This window comes from Rhodnius prolixus, unplaced genomic scaffold, assembly GCF_049639745.1.
Source record: "Rhodnius prolixus isolate KJV_2025 unplaced genomic scaffold, Rpr scaffold_6, whole genome shotgun sequence".
Lineage (NCBI taxonomy): Eukaryota > Metazoa > Arthropoda > Insecta > Hemiptera > Reduviidae > Rhodnius > Rhodnius prolixus.
In genome coordinates, this window is record NW_027411634.1 from 2,005,382 (window position 1) to 2,020,403 (window position 15,022).

The 15,022-nt window shown below is 29.7% G+C and overlaps 2 protein-coding genes and 1 long non-coding RNA gene across 8 annotated transcripts in view; 2 read left to right on the forward strand and 1 right to left on the reverse strand.

Moving 5' to 3' along the window:
• Positions 1-3,338, forward strand: part of Ufm1 (Ubiquitin-fold modifier 1) — a 34,999-nt gene extending 31,661 nt beyond the window's left edge. The window contains exons 17-18 of the mRNA XM_074141473.1: positions 17-92; positions 3,061-3,338. The gene's annotated coding sequence lies outside the window, so the exon portion shown is untranslated. The remainder of the gene's footprint in view (positions 1-16; positions 93-3,060) is intronic.
• Positions 1-4,624, reverse strand: part of Tsp5D (Tetraspanin 5D) — a 33,122-nt gene extending 28,498 nt beyond the window's left edge. The window contains exon 1 of one of the 4 annotated variants that reach the window (XM_074141464.1): positions 4,408-4,624. Coding sequence is in view for 3 of the 4 variants with exons in the window: in XM_074141467.1 (XP_073997568.1) it covers positions 1,662-1,718 (57 nt within the window). In the remaining variant the exon portion in view is untranslated. Of the gene's footprint in view, positions 1-1,661; positions 1,943-4,407 lie in introns of those variants that run through there. The other 3 variants (XM_074141467.1, XM_074141463.1, XM_074141465.1) reach the window with 3 other exon arrangements.
• Positions 4,625-10,532: 5,908 nt separating this feature from the next.
• LOC141460953 (uncharacterized) lies at positions 10,533-14,711 on the forward strand. Of its 3 annotated transcripts, none has more exons than XR_012462438.1 (5): positions 10,533-10,844; positions 11,218-11,455; positions 11,958-12,066; positions 12,767-13,606; positions 14,419-14,711. It is a non-coding gene; the product is annotated as an uncharacterized lncRNA (long non-coding RNA). The 3 variants fall into 3 exon arrangements; XR_012462439.1 differs by having other exon boundaries at positions 10,562-10,844; positions 12,767-12,847; XR_012462437.1 differs by having other exon boundaries at positions 10,572-10,844; positions 12,767-14,711.
• The last annotated feature ends 311 nt before the right edge of the window (positions 14,712-15,022 follow it).

The following is a 15,022-nucleotide window of genomic DNA, read 5'->3' on the forward strand; positions in this document are numbered from 1 at the left end:
TGTTTTATATTTTCAGGGGCATTAATATTCGGAGAGTTCTGGTTGCCTCGTAAGAGTTTCTTCAGAGTAATTCTCCACAACTCAGAATTAAGGTAAAAGTGTTTTTCTAGTGTTTCAATTTTAAAGCATCTTGTTTTAAAGAATTTTGATAACTGACTTACGAATTACTTATCAGTTATAATGAAAGTATCTCATATCCGTCGTAGTAGGCACGTTTATTGGTATACCATACCAAATATTAAATGCTAGTTTACATTTTTTTGTGAGCTGCTCAGTGAACGGTGCAAATATAAATTTCTATGTAAGTTCATACTAGCCGATAAATTTTCTAGAACGTTTTACAAATTTTTAACTTAGAAATGATATTTTTACTACATGCAAGAACATATGCTTCATTTCGCGATAAGGTTTTATCTTATTTTGTGAATTTGTTATGAATCTAATACTTCCTTTTGTAATAAAAACTAAAGTAAAAAAAAAGGGAAGCTATAAAACTAAAATAGATGTTTTATGTATTTAAAAAAAAACTTAACGTTTGTTGACATTAAACTGTACTACTTTTACCACGTAGGAACATCTGTAAAGTAATGTGCAATGTGTATAAAAATAGGAAAAAAATATTAGTAATAGTATAACAGCTAGCTCTACAGAAATTGTAAATATTACTGTGGCATTAGTCAAAGAAAGTAATTATCATCACTACGGTACCAAGCTAACCGTATAACAACATCATAAATTGTCCTTAAATATTGAATAATTCAGAAGTAAACAAAAACAAGTATTCTTTTTATGTTTATTTCGTTTTTTTTTTAAATTGAAGTATTGTAATGGAAATTAAACAAAATTGTGAAAGAGCCATTGCTGCATCTTTTGATGCGAACAGAAGCTAGATATCTATCGGTGATTATAAGTTTATATTATTGATATTGGAGGGTAAGGTTGCCCATAATATCGCTGCCACAACAAGGCTTTATTGTTCCAATATCTCGTAAAACAACCTCGCGATAGAAACACAATTATGCAGGCTGTGGGAAACCTTCTTCTCTTGTCAAAGCCTATCCAGTGGTTCTGGCTCAAATAACTCCACACTGAATATATGTGAAGATGTATTATGAACCTAACGTGCCATATAAGAAGGCCAATTTGGTTCTAATCTAACTGCATGGTTACTTCAGCCGTGATTTTATAAGATTGGGCATAAGCTTTTTCTCAGTTTAATTCCTAGAATGGTCTTCAGCATTTGTCATGCACACTCCAAAGCCATTGTTTAGGGGGTGGTTCGCACGGTGCCCCTAACTAATACCATGGAAAATTCCAAAGTTTATGGTAATGCTTGATTTTAATTAAGATATCAAATTGAAATATGGAGAAAATCTAAAACAAAAAATCATTTATCGCTTTGAGTATTACTTTCAGTTTCATCGATTTTTGTCAAAAAGTTTTTGGTTATCTCTCCCTTCTGGAACAAATAATCGAGATATCATCCTTAAAGTTTTATGTGATTCCAAGTTTTTTAGGATATCTGACCGAGCTACCATTAATACAGATACCAATTTATGAAAAAGATTTTTCTAATACTTCAGGGATCTCAAAAAATAAGAAGATTTAATGAAATTTTAAAGCATACAGTAATAATTTAGTTACTTTTAAAAAAAACTTACATGTAAAACATTCTGTGATAGATTGTAGACCTTTTGACTTAAAACTCTATTACTCATTTTAAATACAAACACACAAAATTGTATATTTTTAAAATAACCAGCAAACAGAACTAGTCATCTAAACAAATGTCACTAACAAAAAAATAAATAAAATCTAAAAACACCAAAAATAGTAAAGAATATTTACAAAATTGGTAACACCTCTTTCTTGACAAACAGGAGGTTTGTAAGTTATTAACAACAAGAAGAGAACAATACCCACAAAAACAAACAACGTAATAAAACTGACTGATTATGTGTAATAAAAAAATAAAAAACCGGCAAATTTTAGTAGATTATTTCATAAAATTCAATCTGAAAAGACCTATGACTCTGAATATTATCTTGAAAAAGGAAAACTAATGATTTTAAGAGATATGCAACAGATATAACTGAGAAAATATGTTTCATGTTTACATAACAAAATAAAACTGCTGCATTATCATACGGCCTTGTCGAGCTATAGCTCATTTTAATTATTACTGCTAAACAAAGAAAAACAAACTTAAAAACAATAATTTACGTAATACATGGACAGTTTAACAGAATCATTAGTATAGCGTTCTCCGAAAGACTAAAATTGGGATCGTTGGGTTTTGGTTTGAAATGAAAGAAATACGAGTATATAATCGTAATATTTGTGACGAATGATAAATTGGTGGATATGACTGTAAGTTAGTTTAATATCTTCTCCAAGATTCTAGAACAAAAATAACCTTTTTCCATCCGTGGCACACCCATAATGTTAATTCAATATTAACCCCATCTTGGCGTCACAATTTTTTTTCAATCTATTGCAGAAATCCATTTTCAAAATCATTTTGGGTATTTTTTTACATACTAATGCAATTATTTTTCGATGCCCTGGAATTTTTTAGTATGGTAGCCAGAAATCACCAACCAATATTTGTCAGAATACATCCTTCCCTACCCAATACTCTCCCAAAGTATTCTCCGCCAAGATAAAACAAATTGGAAGGTTGCTAGATTACTTATACCTGGTAATAAAATAAATATCTCAAAAATGATATCTCAGGAAGCTCCACATTTGCCTTGAGTCGCCATCGCCGTGTGTTGTCAAAGTTTGAATTGTAAAATATTCACTATTTTACTGAAAATTATTCTAAGTTTAAGATGTAAAAAAGAAGAAAGAAATATTTTTTAAAGAAGATAGAACTTTCATTATGGCCGTATAATCGTTTTATATTGGCCTTCAAGTAGTAATGGACATTTAATAATATAGACTTATTATTTTTCAATTGAACGAGAGATGGGACCTTGTACCAATAATATTATTAATTTTAAATCGTGAGATTTTTTTTTTTCCTACTAATTGTAAGCAGTAAGATTCGATTTTTAGTTCCACTTTGGGAGCAGTTTTGTGACTTTTTTTTTTAAAGTCAAGATGAGCATCTTTACATTGCTGGATATGATTTATTATTATTAAACGCTCATACATGTTTGGCGCCTGGAAAACTTCTTTTACATTTCTCACTGCACTACGCCTTCGACAGAGTTCTTCCGGAGCAACATTGTCTTTCATAGTGGAATAGTGATCTGCAGACGCTCTATTATATCTGCTTTAGGGGGAGCAAAAAGAAAGGAATCTAAGAACATTAAGCCTGGAATCAAACTCAGGTAACTAAACTGATAATTAAAGTAATGCTTATTTTTAAGCCAGTCTTACTATGACAAACAAATCGACAAATTTCTAGAAACAAACAAACCATTTTTTTAAACCTCACAAATTGTTGTGCAGAACAAATTTGTAATATAGTTCAAAGTAAGGCTTGTGGCACAAAACTCAAATCTCGTAATTTGGAAAATAGAATTTCCCATTAAGCGATTTCCTTCAAACTTCGTATTCTTATTATTTTCTTTAAAAAAAAACTCTAATAATACGATTAGACCATTTACTCCAGTTCGAATCATTGAAAGAAATGAAAACTAAGCATACAGTTTATAAAAAAGAAAATAATTCTTCACTAAAAATAAATAAAGTAAAATAAATTTTTGTAGCATAATAGATGTAGAAAAATTAGACCGGCAGTAAACTTAACATCCGGATATACAAAGCTAGAAATAGAGACAAACAAATCACTATGTGGATATTTTCAATGCATATCCTTTGATCATTACATTTGTACATTTTTTTTAATCGGTTCACTGTATAAATATGTTTAAATAAAAGCCCAATAACTAGCATTCCTTTCTCTGTAAATTAATTATTCCACAACATTATGTCGCTATTTAAATAATATATAATATGGTAATAATTACATAAAAGTAAACAAGGATATATTGGTCATTAATTCAAATAATATTCTTGAATTTGATGTAGATGTTGCATTCCATATCTTTTTCTAGATATTGAATAATCATGTAAATGAATCATTATTTAATTTAGGAACACAAGTAAGGAAGAAAATGGAATATAAATTTTCGTAACTTAAATAAATTAAGAGTAATCCCTGCACTAAAAAAAGAAGAAGAAACAGGTGCCTTATGATCCATAAGTTACCTTATAAATTGTTTATTCTTGTACACGCTAAACTCAACTGTACTTAGTCCAGGACGAAGAGTTCTACTACTTACTGCAATGATACTGATCCATAAATAACCTTATAAATTGATAATTCTCCTACACGTGTAAATATAAACCATGTTTAAACATTTGTTTAATCAATATTAATAATTAGTAAAATACCTGTTATTATAAAAAAGCCAGCAACGTTTACAATAAAAACAGCGAACAACCCGTAAAGCACTACTAATTTAACATCTTTGAACTAAGACAGCGTTTACACACATGTTTTCTTTTTCTTTTTTTTGTAACAATAATCACTGAACAAACTCGTATATTTGGTAGGCTAGTTCCTACTTCGTCAGAAGTAGGTAATTTAATGACAGCAGAGCCAAACTGTAAAAGATCTCCCTAAACTTTTGAAAGTTTGGGACCAGCTTTCTCCCTCCATCAAACTACTAGTTGTTTGACAACGCATTCTCTTAGTTTGTCTAGTAACTAGTAACGTTAAATAGTTTTCATAACTATTTTTTAAAAAAACTAAATTACTATTTAATTAGATAATTTTCTAATTCTTCGTCTTGTGAAAGTTACAAAAAAAAAAAAAAGTAAGTAGGTACATACTAATTAATTAAAATATTTGGACAGAAAATTGTGTTCATAGTTTTGTTGTTATAACAATGTTTTTACTAATTTGTTTAACTAAAAAAGCCTTGACTTTTTTTTTACAGAAAAAAAGATTCTTTGGACTCTCAAGAAACGTTGGTCATCTGGGTAACTCAAATTACACTCATAAGCCAGTGATAGTAAGGTTGCAGTGGTAACAGATGTAAGTATTCAAGTAATTTTACGAATATTTTAATCTATCTAGGTACCTATAGTGATTAGGGTTTCCAAAGGGTTGATATTTTATCATTTACTAAATAGATTTCTCTCTTATCTTTTCTTCCTTTGATTTTGTTTGTTAGTTAGTTTTCTTACTAACTGAACTTTTGTTTCTAGGATGACTATTTCTTCAGCACTGAAATCGAAGATAGTAACAATGAATTTAATGCACTAATTTTCTTTTATAAACATAAAGAATCGATTAAAAAGCAGAAAAATAATTTATTGTATGCAAAATAAGTATTCATACACTCAGTCTGAATGTTATAATTAACGCAAAACTAAAGACCTAACATTTTGTAAGCAATCCCTTTGCATTTGTTATTGCCTGAAGCCTCCTTGGCATAGATTCCACCAGGTTTAGGTGTCTCTTGAGATGTGATTTCTGTCCATGATTTCTTTAAATTGGTTATGAGCTCTTTTCTGGAAGAACATTTCAATTTTCGAATTTTTCGCCCCAAACAAGACCATGAATTTTCAATTGGGTTTTATTTTTCTACTTTTTACTCAAATTCTTTATGTTTATAAAAGAAAATGAAAGCATTAAATTCATTGTTACTATCTTCGATTTCAGAGCTGAACAAGTAGTCATCCTAGAAACAAAAGTTCAGTAGATAAAGTAAGAAAACTTAGTGTATGAATACTTTTTTTGACCACTGTATATAATAGTTCCAATTATGTTCTCTACACACTGCATGCACGGACACCCAACCATAGGTTGTGTTTGAATAATTTTCTTACAACAATCGTTAGAGAGCATTTCTGAGGAGAGATCCATCTAAAATGTCTTTTTGGTTTAATGTACGCTTTTTCACATGTTATGATACAACAAAATTGAATAATTTTAGAAATAAATCAGTTTTAAAAAAAGAAAAAAGTTACATAAATGATCAAAAACTTGATGTACTGATGTTGTATGATCTGATCTTAATTGTTTAATTTTGTCTAGAGTAAATATCGTTAACAGCGTGCATTCTACAGTATCGCCGCCTTCATTCACGCTCCAGCAACTTTAGAAAGGAAATAAGTACTTGGAATGTGCATTTAAAAGAATGCAATGGACGAGGCAATGGAAGTTTCCTTCCAGAAGCAGACCAACAACTAGTTGGAGAAGATGATTGAGAAGCCAAATTGCAAAAGTTAGGAAACAATAATAAAGCTGTACTTAAACCGGTAAAAGTTGGTAAATTTTTAAGTGAAGAAACAAGAGAAATATAGTTTATAGAGGGAATTTCATAATAAATTTATCTTAAAGTCAGCAAAACCTGTAATAACAACAATTAAATTACCAAATTAGACTTCATTTTCCATATTAAATCAGTAAAATGTGATATTTTCTACGTTGTGAATAGTACTTTAAAGGGGTCTGCTAAATGATTCGTGTCTCCACAAGACTCTTTAAAATTTCCAACAAGCTTTTCAGCCACTCCTCTCGCAAAGAGACAAAACTGTAAATTCATCTTAAGAAATTTTTATACTGGACACACAATTTTGGTCTAGTTATACAGTTTCATTTTTTATTGACTTACCGTGCAATATTTTCTTGAAACAGTTATATAATATCGTGAATGCTGTTGAGTGATAAAGCAAGCATTGGAATTCTAAGTTTATTAGTTAGTAAATTCAGTATGGTCCTCCTAAATCATACTTGTATCTGTAATTTTGATAGCTAGAATTGGCTACCTTGTTCACAAAAACCTATTGTAGTCAATAGTGTGTATCAATATGCCAGACACTACTACGGTTTACAAACACTCGAATGGATTTGTCAATTGGATATAAAAACTTTTTAATTTTAAAAAAAGAAGGTTCATGACCTTTTGTCTTCTAGTTATGATTAGCTAATTTAAGAAAGGCTCTTTGTGACTTTTAATATATTCCACTACTAGCAGAAATAACAGGTATAAAAAGCACATACATTTTTAGATGAAACTCCACTACCAGCAGAAAATATCAGGTATAAAAAGCACATACATTTTTAGATTATTAATTTATACCATTGGTATCAGCAAGTAAAAAAAAAACAACTTTGAAAAAAGTTTCTGTAAATCATAAGGGTTGCTGAAACTTTCTCGTGAGTTCAGCTGCTGTGAACGAAATTGTTTCGCAATGAAGAAGGTGAAAAGAACATTCTAGAAAGTTTCATTGAGCCAAGAGAGTTTCAGTTACAGTACTTCTAAAATTTTTCCATAGAGAATTTAATGCTTCAATTTACTGTTCATTTCTTTTCTGATGTAACTCTTGTTTTCAAGAATTACAACTTTGTTTGCTTTAAAATCAAATAAATTTTGTAATGTATATCTGTTGAAATTTTTCCTGTTGTAAATACATATATTCAAGAATTTAAGCAAGCGTATCATTTATTTTTTTTAGTGTGGCTGGTATTATTTATTTGATGTGACGATGTGGGCAAGCTTGAGTTACAGAGAACTAGTTCAGAGAAACCCAACATAGTCTTGGAAAAATATGTTAGTTTTTCCACGAAATCTTCCATACTATGTTATACTCCTGGATACAATACATCATTGTTTGCCTATTCGATACTTCTTCATTCAAGATATATTTTTAAATAAGGCTGTCTATTTAAAAAGGGATCAACAGATATAGGGTGAAAATACAAATTAAACGCTTAAATTAGAGCTAACGCTGTATTTCTTTTATTTAATAATTCATAATCTTTCCTTCTTAAAGATTTTTAATTATTGACAACTTTTAATGTTCTCTCTAAGTAATGGTAACAATGTTTTTATACATTATACAAATCGTAAGGAGATGTAGGGAATTAGTGAATGTTCATATGTTCATCCTTTGGACACATCTAGGCGCTAAAATATAAACAAAAAAAAAACATATATTAATTAATAGACAATGCTAAGCATATTTTAGTATAGCAAATAGTAGTTTCAGAAACAAAGTTAAATTATGCGAGAAATGTTTGTATACCACCTAATGATGTACTTTACTCTGTAGTTTCAATATGCTGCAGTTTCATAATGTATCAGCCAGGTTATTAATTACGAAAAAGGTAAAGTAATCGCCAATTATTTCAGGCAGGGGCTTTACGTCCGTCAGTTAGGTGTTATGGACGATGGAGGAGACATGCACTATACTAACAACATTATTTCTGATAAATATAAAGTAAATAAACATGGGATTCGAATTAGAGATCATCCACTTACAAATCCATGCTTCATGGCTACTATACCAATCTCACTTCTTATCAAAGACTTGCATAAATCGTTCCTGTTTTATTTGTTAAACAAGTTATGAATTCTTCGATTGTAAGTATAAGGTTAAAATGTCTCAATAAATCTTAATCAGACATAATAAACTTAATTTTATCACACAATTCGAGTTATGAACACACAGAATAGTTAAATACTAGAATTAAGCAAAAACAGATTTGAACATAAAGGAACAAAATATACTTAGCAACACTAAAAAATCTTATGTCCAGGGTTTTTCTATTAAACAATCCGAAATATAATATTAAAATAAATGTTTTGTTAACCTTACCAAATTTTATAAGAGCTATAGCTGTCATAAACAGAACTACGTTTCCTAATACTGCATTTCTAGCCGCCCTCCTTTCTTGTTCAATAAGTGCACCATCAACAGGACGCCTGGGAATCATTTTGTTATATAGATTTGTAAGTTAACTTATTTATTTTGAAAAAAATGTGATCGAATCAGAAGTGTTGGAAAAGGTTTCAGTTCAGGTTCAGACTAAAGGGAAGGTTCCTATAACCTTTTGCTAACCGAAACTCACGTGCTATTAAGTGGGGAGAAATAATTGTTTAATTTTCTAATGGTTAAAAGTTGGAAAATAATTAGTTTGATTGATTACATTTTGTGCTCCAATTAAAGAATTTGAAGTAAAAGTAATAATTCTTTTATTGCAAGTAATCATCTTAAATCTTTAAGTTATTAGCAAAAGCTGAAAGAAAATTATACACACGTAAGTAGTTTATGCTTTATTATTCCTTATCCTTATATTCCACGGTTAAATTTTAAAGAAAGAAGTCGTCTCCATTTATTTATCTATTTGTTATTTAGATTTCGCATTTAAATTATATTTATAAAAACCAAAATTAAAAATCGTCACGAAATGTAAGTTATACTGAAAAGGTAGTTGAAAATAAAAGTTTAACTTATAATAAATAAAAAGGACAAAAAACTGGCTTAAAATAAAATTAAAAGTAGTTTTGAAAATGATCACCAGGTAGCAGCACTTACTGGACAAGTACTTGAATAGTTCTGAATAGCGCCACCAGGTAACAGCACTAACTGGATCTTTATATATAGAACTGTAACTACAAATTTACCTTCAGTACGAGCTAAGACTTCATGGGAAGAGAATCGTCTGTTGTCAGTCTCTTCAGTAGTTCCAATAAGCGCCACCAGAGTGCAGCACTAACTGGACCTCTATATATAGTCTTCTACTGTCAGTCTCTTCAAAAATATTAGTTCCAATAAGCACCATCAGAGTGCAACGCTAACTCGACCTTTATTTATAGATGAGTAACAACAAATTACCTTCAGTACGATCTAAAACTTCAATGGGAGAGGACATTCTGTCGGCGGTCTCTCTTAATATGTCTGCCTTGTCTGAAAATACCACACAAACAAATTACTTTAAGATTCTAGAAGATGGAGGAGAGAACACTGCTCTGTTGTTGGTCACCCGAAATATATCTAACAAATCTCCAAGTGTCTCAATGTTGCTTATAAATTAATGTAAGATTGTGGTAATAAAAACCTCTAAAAATGTCTAACGAGTCACAAAGTATGTTGTTGGTTATAAATTAATGTAAGATTGTGGTAATAAGAACCTCTGAAAATGTCTAACCAGTCATAAAGTACAACAAATGTTGGTTAAGAAGATTTTAAATTGATGCAAAAGTTTTTAAGGAATTAATAAAAAAGTAAGGTAAGTGTCTGTTATTTCAGTTGTTAATAAAAACTCATAAAAATATTCAGTAAAGCGAAGATATTCGCCCCCCCATCCCACCCTGCGAATTTAACTTACCTATATAGAAGCAATGTCAATACGGCCTCTATGGAAGGAACATTCATTTTTTACTTTTTTCTCAACGAATACAATTTCTTTCAGATTAATTTTAATTAAATCAATTAACAATGACATATTACCACCTAATTATAATTTTTTCTCATTAAAAAAATAGATATTAGATCAGTTAAAGGAAACAATAAAGAACAAAAACGTTTTTGTTACTTTGTGAAATAGCTACCAGTGAGCAGCACCTATTCTAGAAAAACTGAGATTCTATATTCTAGTTGTTTTTTTTCATGTTTTTTATTACAAAACAAAAAAAAATTAAATCAACGTGAAATAAAGGTAAATTAACTCAAGCCGTACTTTGATTTGCAGTTTCAGTATTACAGTATTTTGAATGATGGGTAAATAATTATTTAAAGTAATTTAATTTCTAATAGTCTATATATAACAATTGGATCTTTTTATAATTTTGGTCACCAGTGGCACGAGATACATCTGATAGATAACCAATGTGGAGGTTATACATTTTATTGGTTACAATCACGTCGGGTTTCTGTTGCGTACATTTTAGCCGTAAAGTGCAAGGTGAAAAGTGATTTTTGGGCATAGATTGGATAAAGATTTTAAAGATGGGATAAATAGTGAGGGAGCACAATGGTTTTGTAAGCGTGCTTTGATTCAGTAATTCTTGGTGCTTAATTGGTGAAATGATACAGTAGGTTCCTTTATATACCTTTAGTTTCTGCACACTTTACTTAAAAGCCCAACTAAACCTCAATATAAACAAACTAATCTAACCTAACAGACATTCTTCAACTTTCTTCACTCATCCTTGCAATACGACACTTCTTTGTTCTCCTATTCCTTTTGTTCTTCTTAGTATCTCCGTATTAAGTACATAATCTACCTAAACTATTATTCTTGACACTTTTGCGATACCTTCCTTATCTTTGAGTATTCTGCCTTTTTATTATCAATTTGTTTTCGCTTATTTTGACTTCCCAAAACATTAAAACATTAAATTGATTCATTTAGTGTTTTTATTTTTTGAAAGTAGTTTTTTGTTCAATATATAATATCTGTTGTAGGATATGTTTCTCTTTACGTACTTTTGAGGTAAAATGTTCAGTAATGAAGTCTGTATAATCTAATTTAAGGAAAAAAGAGGTAATTTTAATCATATAATCTAGCCCTGTTTTCGGAGTATCCCCGAAGAAATGTTTTCTACAATTAGCTTTGAAAGTGCTGGTTCAGCGTTGAAATTTTTCTGTAGGATTGATAGGGCGATAAATGGTCTACATGTTCAATGGGTTGTTTAAATTTCAAGTAAGTATTACATCTAGTATTTTTTACAATAATTGGCTGGAATAAATGTCGCTTCGTCAGTAGATGCAGTTGCTACTATTTCAGAGAATACTTTCGCAGTTTAATAGTTTGTTATTATTTGTATCCAGACGTCGTGTGGTTTATTGCTAAGCTCTCCACCGGCAGTATTGTAGAATTTTATTAAATTCTTTCTCTGTGAGTTTTCTACTATACATTTCAAGCACTGTTTACTATATATTTATCCCCTATCATATTTAATAGATTTTCTTATTTAAAGTAAATAATATTTATGCAATATTGAAAGACATTCTATATTAAAGGAAAATAGTTGCATTATCATTAATTCTTTAAAAATTCGTGTTTTCAATAATGCTATTGAGTTAATTGCGAATTCGTATTGCGTTAAATGACTTTCGATTGGTGTCAAATTTGTTCCTATAGAATGTGTATTTCTATAGAAAATAAAAATTCGCCTTCATATCACAATGTGCAATTTGTTAAGGGCGAAAGGACAGTTTTTGGATTGAATTTTGGAGTACAGACTTTGAGCTTTTATGCCCCGTGCTGGAAGAGTTTCGTGTCAAAAGTTTTCCAATGGCCTATATTTCTAGGTGAGTGTATTCCATTATTAAATTGTTAGGTGATAAATACCCTTAAGTTAATAACTTTAGCAGTGTTTATATTCTTAGAATATATTTTTATATACTAACTAAATATCAGCATTTGATTTATTAAATCTTTGAAAAGTAAATGTTTCAATACGTATATACCTATCTTTCTTGTTATAAAAGTGCCACTTTCATCTTTATTTTGCTTCTTTTATGACTTACTTCTTTAGTAAGTAAATTTTTCTGTTTATGCAAAATTAAGTTTTTTTGTCAAGAAAGAATGATCGAACTTATCAGTACCAATATATACACTTTTTCTTGGGTAAAATGACTATTAAATTATAAATAATTTGGCAATAGGGCAAGTAGTTAATACCACTTTCACTCGCTGTCTTCAAGTGGTCAATATTTATTTCGTAAATGCACCCAATATTTCTTTTAATCAAATATATGAAAAACAAAATAAAAGGTACATGTTCTTCAAAAGTAGCTAATTTCTTGCTTAATACGATGATTTAAAAATAGAAATAACCAATTACAAGGAGCATTTTCAAAAAATCACTAAACTGTTACCTTTAAAAAAAACTTTCAAATTTCTAGTTTCCTCTTTAGAGATCCAGCTAGTTAGATTAGAATGCAAAACTTTCAAATTCCCTTTTGGATTTCATTTTAACTAACGTTTGTTTGTTTCACTATGTTTCAGCTTAAACCAAGAAGTTGAGGAGGTAGCAATTCCATCCAAGTAATACCTATTATTAAGTTCTATGGTTTCACCAGAAGAAGGGTAATGTACGATTTTATTAGGTTTATATTGAAATGAATTGTAAAGCATTCTGTTTTATAAATATCAATTTATTATCTAAAAAACGTTTTATAAAATAAAAATAAAAAGGTTTTAAAAAAGTAGTGTTTATTGTTCATTTAATATCACAAAAGATTAAGTATTAGTTTGAACAGTGGCCACTTTGCAGTTCTGGAACACTTGTTGGAGGGGGTAGAGAGATGTTCCCGACAAAGATTCTCAGCTTAGAGCTTTTTTTGTTACATAAACTTAGTATTTTACTTTCTATGATAAGAAAATATTCATATATAATTTAATAAAATACCAAAAAAAGTGCTAAAAAACAATTAAAACTAACAGAGAAACTTAATGAAACAATGAAATTTGAGGAAAAACAAAAATAAAAGATTAGTTCCAAAAAATCCGTCTGAGGGCGCCACTTATCTCAGGTGTAAAAATAGTTCCAAAAATAGCCACCAGGTGTAGCAGTGTTGTAACCTTCCACTATATATACGTGAACAGCTCAAATTCTCGTCAGTACGACTTGAGTAATGCAGGTGGCTGGGTCGCTCCAAACATATCTAGTCTAGTCTCGCATTCATCACCTCTCCCAACGAATCATGATGTTGGATAATAGTAAGGGAGATGTCGCTTGGACGATGGGAGAACAACTATTCTCTAGGTTAGAGAGGTAAACTGGAGTCACAGTGAAATAAGTAGTAACCAACGTCAAGAAGTACGTTGTTATTCTCAACTTCCAAAGTAAGTTCTTAATTTTGCATAAAATTGCATGTGCATGGCTGGAACACCTCCAAGTTCACTGGTTTACAGTACTCAATATTTCTTTGCAATATAAAGTATAAATGATGAATCCCTTTTAGCTCCTACTTTTTACTCTTCACTTTGCTTCCCTTCCTCTGCCGTCTTTAAGTTTAATTATTATTTCACAGAAAAATTAAGATGTTTAAAACAATTTTTCCCCATAGGTATTTGATAAATTATCAGATTTCAGTTCTATTAATCCTAAGTTAAAGTTTTAAATTAAAGTAAGTTAATGTAAGTTTGCTTTAAAAAAGGTTTAGTTCAACAATAAAATGCTATAACATTACCTCAGGATTGCTTGTTAATTTGCTTGCTGAAATTTTCATCAATACGAGTAAGACGATGTTGTCAGAATAAAGAAAAATCTTTTAGTAACTATCTTTATTTATTATATATGTTTTTACATAGATATAACATTTATTTAACCTCGTATTTAATAATTTAACCTTTATTGTACCTTCCTGCATGCAGAGAGATGTCACCCGACAAAGGTTCTAGTTGTTACGAGTGTTTATTTAAACAATGTTTATTTCACTTAAAAGAGTGCAGTAAACTGCTATTTTGAAAATGAATTAAATTCATATAATTACTAACACTCAGTTTTACTTTCTTGCGTTTTCTTTCTAAAAGATTGATCTATTTTTATTTAAACGTATAGAAAATTAACATTGATTTTCAAGGAAGTTGAGTTTGATTTGTAGGAAGATTCAGTAGACGAACAGTCTATCTCATTGTATAATGTTATTTTTCAGAGTTGAAACCTGGAGTGCTTCCTGCCAAACAGGGTCATCGAATTAAGCCAAAATGAAAAAGACGTTGGAAAACACCTATCCAACTGCAATTCTTTATTATTTAGTCGATTATTTGTAAAAAAAATATATTTGAAGTATGAAAATGTAATGTAAATTTTAATTTTGTTATGTAGGTAATTTTAAGAATCATTTCCTAAAAGATGTAATTGAATTTAAAATGTTTTTGTAAAAGGAAAGAAAAAAAATGTATAATTGGTAGCAAAATAAAGAATTATCTATAAATGATTAAAAAAGTCATTATGTATTTTCTCTTTTCCCATAGTCTTGTTATTTTTATTATATTTGCAAAGTTACAATTAAAAACAAAGTCAAAAAAGAATAAAAATGATAAGAGGCAAATTAAAGTAATGTAAAACTAAAAATTCCGTTTACATTAAACAAAAAAATAAAATAAAGTAATAGTAGTACGAAAAAATGGCGTCAGAGAGCGTTAAAAAGCAGAAAAAGTAAAAAAATTGCATCCAGAAAGAGGTAAAACAAAAAGAAGGAAATTTAGTTCACATGTTTGCCACCAGGTTGCAGTACTTACTAGAGTTGTTTACTA